Source organism: Atractosteus spatula, chromosome 3 (assembly GCF_055471065.1).
Source record: "Atractosteus spatula isolate fAtrSpa1 chromosome 3, fAtrSpa1.hap1, whole genome shotgun sequence".
In the NCBI taxonomy this organism is placed as follows: Eukaryota; Metazoa; Chordata; class Actinopteri; order Semionotiformes; family Lepisosteidae; genus Atractosteus; species Atractosteus spatula.
The window spans coordinates 69,446,224-69,455,697 of record NC_142708.1 but is presented as its reverse complement, the minus strand read 5'-3'; the positions used below and the strand labels follow the sequence as shown (position 1 = coordinate 69,455,697).

General features: G+C 50.8%; 1 protein-coding gene across 1 annotated transcript; it reads right to left on the bottom strand.

Annotated features, from left to right (window-relative positions):
• Nucleotides 1–371: 371 nt before the first annotated feature.
• On the bottom strand, nt 372–9,244 carry LOC148838505 (uncharacterized). The gene is made up of 10 exons (XM_088911355.1): nt 8,939–9,244; nt 7,329–7,392; nt 6,549–6,582; nt 5,369–5,458; nt 4,462–4,746; nt 3,936–4,027; nt 3,003–3,198; nt 2,518–2,670; nt 2,151–2,238; nt 372–496 (listed from the first exon to the last, which is right to left on the bottom strand). The coding sequence occupies exons 1-9, from the start codon at nt 9,021–9,023 to the stop codon at nt 2,191–2,193; spliced, it is 1,047 nt and encodes a 348-aa protein (XP_088767481.1). The 5' UTR covers nt 9,024–9,244; the 3' UTR covers nt 372–496; nt 2,151–2,190.
• Nucleotides 9,245–9,474: the final 230 nt, after the last annotated feature.

The following is a 9,474-nucleotide window of genomic DNA, read 5'->3' as shown; positions in this document are numbered from 1 at the left end:
TTAATTGCACATGATGCCCACAAAAAAGTGCATTGGAACATTCCAAAATAAGTTTCATTTTGCCAACGAAATCAAACGAAACAAAAGCGCATTGTAAACCAGCACAAGCTACGATTGCTGGGAGAGAACGCAGGGAGGGAGCGTAGCTTGGTTTCCCCAACCTTGGAAACCTGATGTTACACCCCTTTCTGCCCCCATTCTCTTTCATTTATCCCCCCCCCCACCCCACACACACTTATTCCACAAATTAAAACTGCCAAAAAATCATGGCTGGTTCCATCCTTCACCGGGCCTTTCCCGATAAGCCATGGGAATGTTTAAAGACTTGGGCGACAGTGCAGATTTCATTGTGCTGCAAGTACAATCCCTCCCCCCTCTATTATCCCCCTGTTTTCCCCAAGCTGGCGTGCTGTCGGACGAGGGAGGAGGGGAGGGTGCAGTGGTGCTCCCAGCAGGTGTGAGAGGGCCTCCATAAACAGGACACCCCACCCTGGACCTGCAGAGAGAGAGTGAGAGAGATAGTGAGGGATGTGTCATCTTTGCCCAGTCTGCAGCATGAGAACAGGCTAGACAAGGGTTTGACTTCTTCATGGGGACATGGGTGCAAAAAAAAAAGTCACCTTATAATTAAAGGGGAGCTACAGTCCCAATTTCTTAGACTGGTTCTTAAATCTTGGAAACAAAAAATTCATTGGCAATATGGAAACATTTTCCAAGTTCCAAATTAAGCACACAATGTACCATAAGTACTGTAAGTTGCCATGTTGTGACAAACCTCTGGTCTCGCCCCGGGCCAGAGCTCCCATTAACTGTGACATGACGTGGCCCTTCCTGCTCACTAGTCCCTGTAATGACTGATGTAATGTGATGTACAAGCAAGTAAGTACAGGCTGTACAGCAGAAATTTCACCACAGAAATGTTCCAACATGATCTGCAGGCAGAGTTAAATAAACTCGAACCCCGGTATAAGTGTCTGGTACACAACATTTTCACTCATCTGAACATGAACAATTTGTAGCTTATAACGAATTACAAGAACGAAATTTCGCTAATACGAACTCTGAAGTTCGAAAGTGACCGATTTTGGCCAAGAACCATCTGAACTCAGCGCCACCGAACAGCTGCTTGTTTCTGCACGGGCGCAAGGCGTTGTGGTTAAGGAGGCTGTGAGACAGCAGTCCTTCATTTACAATTACAGTGAAAGCTTGTGCTCCCATTTTCAAAGTGTTTTTGTGCTTGGTTTTGTAGTTGCTGTTCATTATGGGCTCTAAGGAAGAGAAAGAGATTCTTTAGCATTGCAGCCGACAACAGTATGCACATCGTTCTAGCTGATCGCTTGGATAGCGATCAGTTATGAAAGAATGAAAAATATAAATATGATATTCATTATTTCACAGCTACTGCTGGCTTATTTGGGTAGAACGGCATTGTTCACTAAGCTTGCTATAATGGTCTGTAAGGTATTATACTGTATGTATAGGGTGGTCTTTGAGTGAACTTGTCTCCGGTTCGGAATGGGGTGGAATTTCCCCCATAAGAAATAATGGAATTTTTATTTTCGATCTCCCACCTTCCAAACAGATTTTCAGGAATGAATTATGTTCGGATGCTGGGGTATGAGTGTATTGTCAGCAAGACCGTTTCAATCAAAAGCAATATTTCAATCGGCTCAAAAGAGATCTATTCACAAGCTTTCTTGTTTACAATGCAATAAGGTCACAACACATCACTGGACGTTTTGTTACCTCGTTCTAAATCGCAGAACATGGCGCTGCGCATACCTGGAAATAATATATTTAGTGATGTAAACTGGAGGCTCAGTAGTACAAGTGTCCATTTTACTTTTACTGTGCTTTGAAATTGACTCAATGCCAATTCCTTCTAACCCCAAAGTATAAAAATAGGGTTGCAGGTCCCCTTTAAGGTGAAAGGGTCATAAACCTCTTTCAAGCCAGTTCAGGTGAAATCATTACCTAGGAACCTCTACTTGAATCGTCCTGCAATCAGAGGGCAACTTAGCGAAACTCGGTTCGCCAGTGCTCGCCTCAGGAGCTGGGAGGCGCCGAGAATCACTGATTAAACGCTGCTGGGGGGCTGCTCTTCACTCCCCACACACTCACGCATCCAAGAGCCCCCCCCATGCTCTCACCACTGTCCAGGGGCACACCGTCCTGGGGTCTACAGAGGCGTCACTCCGGCGGAGGTATGGCTGTAGAGTCCGCTTCAGGGGCGGGCGTCTAGGGAGGACAGGGGAGAGCAGACACTGACCACCAGGTGGCATAATACAGTGTGGCCACATTTCAAAAGCAAGCTAGTTGTTCATCTTTTAACACCAGCATCGCCTAGCCTTTAAAGGAACTGAATTTGTTCTAGATCAGAGGTGGCCAAACTGGAGAGGCCTATTTTAACAGGTCGTCACGAAATGATCAATTCCTAAAAAGACCTGGAACAATATAAATTCAGAGTTCAACTGTTGGTCACCCCCCGCCAAAGCGAGTCAGTAATCCGTCTCTTACCTCCACAGCAGGCTCGTCATCCTGAGACTCTGGCGGCAGCGGAGGCGGAGATTTGGGCGATGAGGGGGTGTCTTTGGGGGATGATTGGCCATCCACCTCCTTGGCTGTCTGGACTGGGGAGCCAGGCTCAGCAGCGGGTTTCTCTGCCACCTCCTGCCAGGATGGAATGCCAATAGGGTTCAGATACCGACTACTCTTGGAAGAAGGATATTGACAGCAGGCTCATGCGGGAGCAGTATTCCTCAACCCCAGGATGGGTCCCCCCCATGTCACCTGTGTATCTATACTGACCAATGTAAGTGGCTGCCTGCACTCAATCCTCAACAATGACGCCACCAACCACAGGCAAATCTTACTGTACCCATTTTAAGGGTCTCCTGCTGTTCTCTCCAAACAACCACCCAGGTGGCATCACCCAGGAACAGCGAGAGAGGGAAACAGGAGCGCGCACAAGTCACGGAAGAGCCAGAGAAAGGAGGAATCACCTTGGGCGCCGTCTGGTCGGCAGCCCTCTGCCTCCGGCGGCTGAACTGCCGGCGCGGTCTCTGGGCCTGGGCAGGCTGGGCCGCGTCAGTCTGCTCCCCCGTCTGGCCCTCCGGCTGCTGGCTGGGCACCTGGCCCTCCGGCTGCCCCTCTGTCCCTGGCGTCTGCCCTCCAGCGGGCTGGCGGGGGCGGAACGGCCTGCAGGAGAACAGAGGAGCTGCAGGATCCCTTTAAACCCCCCCCCCCCCCCCCCACTGCTTTCATCGGACCACCAGGACAGGGAAGGCCACACCCAGGAGATCACAGCTTTCACCCTGTGTCCAATCCCGATTCCCTTCATCCCAGAAGGAGGCCAAACAGAGGAAGAGCCTCTGGCTCCGAAGAGCTGGCAATGTGGAGTCAAAACCAATACCAATCGGATTCTTTCAACAAACAGCTGGAACACTTCTCCAGCGTCTCGGGCTGTTGATTTAAAGACCTAGTAAACCCTGCTGGATTCTGGTCCTGGACGATCTGAGCTGTGCGTCGGTGTTGTAGAAGACGCACTCCTGGCCCTTGTCCTGAGGGACCTGCAGGCAACTCAGTGAGTGAGCGATCCCACTCCATCATGTTTCGCTGGGAATCTCAGGTGAAAGTTAAAAGATGCCTTCTTTACGTCAAGAGGAGCAGGGGGAGGCCTCTGGAACAAAACTACCACAGGGCTGAAGAGCACACTTGGAGAAATACCTTGCAATTTCACACGCAAGGTGGGGGCAAAATGGCCTCCTCCCAGAACACCTTATGTTCTTCAACCTTGAGGAATAAGCAGTCGACTGAAAACCGGGAGCCGAAAGGACACTGCGATACCCACAAGGCGGCAGTATAACTATCCCGCACCGCTTCAAGTTCACGGACCACCCCCGCTTACCGCCTGCAGCTGGCAGCCGGGCACGTACCTCCGGAAGGGGGGCCTGAACCTGCGCCGTGGAACCCTCTGCTGTGCCGCCGGGTCTCCCTCTGGCACCTCCCCTTCCTCCGCCGCCGCCACCTAGTGGCAGGGCAGAAACAAGGCATCACCGCAGCTGTGCGCGAGCAGGGTGCAGACCTCTGCCTTCCAGCCAGGTGAGCAGACGGTGGCAATTGCTTGTCCCCCCACCCCACCCCCCACAACCCGGTTAATACAGACTCCCCAGCGTGTTCATTTCCAGCCACCTGCTGAGAATGATCACCGTCGCGTTTCTGTCCGAAACCTGCAGACGGAGTATTTAGAATGAAAGTGTTTGACATCCACGCTGCAGCAGGCAGCAAACGCATCTCAAACGGCAAGGTGGAAATAAACACCGGCTGTGCAGCTGGGGAAATCACGTAGACAAAAGAGGAAAAGCCAGCTTGGGGCGTTGGGTAAAAAGGTTCAGTTTTAATCCCGGTCACTGTGCAGCCCTGAAGGACCCGGACTGGGAGTCGACGGGTTTACTGGCTCACCCCCTGCTGGGCATCCGGCCGGCGCCGAGGGAACCTCTGCCGAAAGAAAGGCCTCCTCCGGCGGGGGGGGCCCGGCGGCTGCTGGGCGGTGTCATCACCCGTCCCCTCCCCCTCGGAGGCGGGGCCAGCTGCAGGGGCGGGGCCGCCCCCTTCCACCTGATTGGCCGCAGCCGCCCGCGGGGCCCGTGGGAAAAAGCGGCGCCGAAACTGGCGACGGTTGGGGGCGTAGCGGCTGCCCTTCACTGCGATGCCCCCCGGCCCGGTCACATTGGCCGCTTCAGCACCCTGGGGGAGACGGAAAGGAAGGAAGACGGCGAGAATTTTACTTGCCATTACTCTGGAGGAAACCACGATGGCTGCTTCTTTGCACAAAGAGTGGTGGTTGCCTGGAACAAACCATCTAGCCACCGTGTAGAAACTGGCTCTATAACACCCTTCTAGAAATGGCTTGAGATTTGCAGATCGCCAAGAGACTAGCACCCTGTTTAACAAGGAACAACAAGAGCTCCTTACGCCTTTCATCTCTTGTGCTCTTTTCTATTTGGATCTTATAAAGCTATTTCATCTGCCTGCTCTTATTCCTAAACAAGCTGCAAAATTTGATTTGAAGTTAAAATGCAAGTTCACAACTCATCTGGAAACAGTCCACTAGAGTAGTGCTTTCAATATCATACCTATAAGGTTTTTGCTATTATACAAAGAAGCCGGAAAGGATTTTAAGGACGGAGCAGCATGTGATGTCTCCTTTTGGCTTTCAATAGAGCCAGACAACTAGAACTGCAAGAGTCATTACCCAAAGGAAGCCCATCATGAAACAGAGCTGATGGTCACTCCACACTGGAGTGCTCACACACAACACAGACTGACAGGACACCCCATTTCAACACAGAACCCCCCAGTATCCTACCTTCTCCCCCTGCACTACGTCGAACTCCACCGTCTCCCCGTCGCCCACGCTGCGCAGATACTTACGAGGGTTGTTCTTCTTGATCGCCGTCTAGAGGGGAAGAAATATCGTTTGAACTTAAGATCCTTTGACATCTGACCAGACTCGCAGGAATTAGGATCACAGTTTACAGAAGGTCTTGCCAATCCATGTTCTCAATGTCCAATGTCCACTTGTCTGTGCCAGACAAGCCCTCGATTGTTTAATTACACCCCAAAACGTAACTGATAACCTGGTAACGAAGCTACAGTGTGCAGTTGTCAATTCTGGAAGTGTCATTATTACACTAGAACTCACTCCTAACGTGAAAACATCTTTCGGAGATCAGAATCAAAAATGTCTTCATTCTTCAATCAGGATACAGAAAGGCTAGCTACACTGAAAACTGGCAGACACTGGGCTGACCGGGATCAGGATGGGGAAAGTACTGTAGTATACTTACTTGCCAAATTGTAACTAATGCAGGACCAGGACCTTGACAGCAGGAAATACCATCACATACTCACCCAATTGAGATGATGAATGGAGGTCCTAGTAACAACTTGCAAGGTGAACAAGCACATGAGAATGCCTTTATGGGTTGATCCATGGAACCTCTTCCATCTTATGTCTACTTAAATCTCGAGTGGTCTCCCAGCGTTTGGACAATTAAAATATGGCTGTCAAGTAGCTGTATTTTACCTTAGAAACAATTACATGATCTCCACTTGAGATCTGATCTTTTCCGCAAGACCTGGTGACCACTCGGGACTTACATCGCAGGCCTCACCTCCTAATCCACGTTCTTTGTTTCTGTACTGGGACGCTGCACAGCTCTCTCCCTTCTTTGTGCCAACCAAGCCCTTGATTGTTTAATTATACCCCAAAATGTAACCGCTAACAGTAATGCAGCTATGCAGATGTCAATTATACTAGAATTCATGTTACTGCACATTTCACGGACTATGCTGCTCTTTTATTTGGAAAGATAAATGTGCTGTAAACCTGTCACTTAGTTAAATGCAAACAAAAATTAAGTAGGCAAGAAACCAAAAGCCACAATAATACCACAAACACAGACAGAGGCAATTGTTTGCTGTTGCAATAGGGAAATGTCAAACTTGTCAGGGTGTACAGGGCTTCCTGCTTCAGAAAACCTCACCTGATGGACAAACACGTCCTCCTTGGTGTCATTCCTGCAGCAGAGAGAGAGAGAAGGTTACTCATACTGGAATCACCAGTGGGGCATTCCCAGCTCTCAACCAGAAATCGCAGGAATGCATTCAGCCCATCGGCCAACACATCTCTCAGGGTGATCCCGACTCACTCATGTTTTGCTGGGAATCTCAGGTGAAAGCTAAAAAGATACATTCTTTACATCAAGAGGAGCAGGGGCTGGCCTCTGGGACAAAACTACCACAGGGCTCAAGAGCACACGTGGAGAAGAACCGTGCAATTTCACACGCAAGGTGGGGCAAAATGGCCTCCGCTCAGAACCTTGTCCTTCAGCCTTGAGGAATAAGCAGTTGACCGAAAAACGGGAGCGAAAAGGACAGGGCGATACCCACAAGGCTGCAGTACAACATTCCCACGCTGCTTCAAGTCAACGGACCACCCCAGTCAAGCTCACTACACAGGGACAGACTGAACCCCTCCCGCGTGGTTCCCCCCACCCCATCATTCCCGAGCGCAGCCAGGTCAGGGAGTCCACAGCTACATGGCACTCGAGGCTCCAAATGCATAGCGGCTCGGTCCATACCAGGTTTTAGCAGCTGCAGAGATTCGAGCTGCATACCCCCTCCCGGGAAAAGGTGAAAGATGAAGACCCCAAATCCTAGCGGGACATGCGCACAAGACGAGGCAGCTGGCTGAGACCCAGCAGCGTGGCCTTACCGCCGCTGTGGTGAACCTGGGAACCGGAGCCCAGGGGGGGAATGGTTACCTGTTAATAAATCCGTAGCCATTGCGCACGTTGAACCACTTCACCGTGCCCTGCACCTGCGTCGCTGCAAGACAAAACCCCAGCGCTGCAATGAGCTGGACGAAACAGTGGTGTACACACACACACCACCGATCATTCACCATTCAGGCCAGGAATGATGCTAACGGGGGGGGGGGCTTGTGAAACCAGCAGGGGGAGATTAGAAAAGATCAAGGAGACTTCCCTATGGATTCCACAGTTTCATTCACTTATTTTTTCCTATTAAAAAGTCGATCTGAAAACTGGTTAAATACACCCTCGCTCCAGGTTTCTAACAAGACACACCTCCAGAACGTCCCCCAGTCCCCAGCTCTGGAGGAGCGAGGCTGTGGGCATTCTTTCACAGCTGCCAACAGAGGGGCAGTGCTGCTTTGTTACCCATGACCTCTGACCTCTCCAGCAGCGGCCTTTGCGGTTTTTTTTAAACGGGACGCGGGCCTCGGGTGTCAAGGTGTTACCGCCTTCGAAGACGGTCTCTGTCAAGGTCGTCTCCCCCCCCCCTCTCTTTTCTAAGGGCCTTTCGCTGTGGTTGACCCAGAGAGCTGAGCCCTTTCTGTTGATAGGAGTAGCGGTATTATCGCCACAACCCCAGGCGAGGAGTGTTTGAACAGGGCTGCGCCCGCCGCCGTCAGCCATTAACAGCGACCTTTGATATCTACCGACTAAACACGGCAGGCCCTGAGGGGGACACAGGGATTCAACGTTTAAATGACATGTCAACATTTACCGGCACTGTTTTCGCTTTTGAACATAAACGTAGAACTATTTAAAGAAATGTGAACGAGACCTCTCTTGTGGGTAAAAAAAAAAAAGACCTGAATGTTTAGAAAAGCAAGTGTAACAAAATCAACCGCACGCCCGGCTTTAAAGCTATCCGTTCCCAAAGTGAAACATCCACGTTCTCCACACTATTAAATCACACATGGCTTCGTTTAATGAGCTCCGCTTTCCCTGCTCTACCTTCAATACGAAACTCCTGTTTTTAATTAAAAACCGCGTCCTGCGTCCAAACGAGGTCACTCACCGTTAAAAGTGGCTAGTAACCTTAACCGGCAGGTTTTAACTATTAATACGATTATATGCAATATAACGATTAACTAGAAAAGTCTCTCAAACAAAAAAAAAATAATGCATGGGGACGCGATAGGGATACGAAGGAGATTAGAAAACTTCAACGGCCATAAAAAAGTACACCAAGAAGGCAAGCCTTGTGCAGGATCATTCGGAATAACACTCTGGACTGCTGACAAGCCGTGCATGATTCACAAAGTAACACCAACATCGCAAAGTGGCTACTCGGCATTTAATTTTAAAAAAAATCAGGACATTCCTGCAATTTCTTTAGTGCTCGAGAACTCCTCAGCGTTAAAGCGGGGCCTTTTGCGCTTCTAAATGTTTGGTGGTGTAGGTCGTCGCGTCAAAAGCCTCCCTGCAGCCTCGCTAGTCAAACGTCCACCAACGGGACTCAAAATTCCCTCACTGAACCCCACTGACGGGCAAGATCTTCACGCCAACAAACGCGCCGGGTTTCGCCGTTCAACACGCGTCCGAGCCGGGTCGAGTCTCGTTACCAATGACTTTTTTCTCGGGCTGCGGCGGTCGGTCTTCGGCGGTCGCCGGAGCAGCTGGGGTTCCCGGAGTCTCCGTTTCGCTCATGGCTACAGCTCGTTGCTGGCGGCGGCGGCGACAGCGGAGTCGAACATGAAACGAAGAGGGGTGTGGGGACAGGGGGCGGGGGAGGGAGAGCTCCGATTTCCAATCCGCACCGCTTTTCACCGGAGAAACCGGCTTCGGGTTTTATTCCAGCGCCCTGAATGATAACGCTAAAACACCTCGCACAAGCTACCAACTTCCTTCACTCGAAACCTTCCTCGCCACTCCGCGCAAAGTTTTTATCCATAACTCTCCAGAAGCGCTGGAAGTTCCGCGCACTTCCATTGGCAGCCGCTGCTGAGCCAGGGCTCTTCCCATTGGCAGGCTGCGGCGCACCAAGCGGTTCCCTATTAGCGGCGGAGACGCCGCGGGAAACTTGGGAGGAGTTTGAAACACCCCGCTTCGGTCCGCTGTTCGCTTATTGAATAATTCTGTCTCCCGCGAAGGGCGGGAC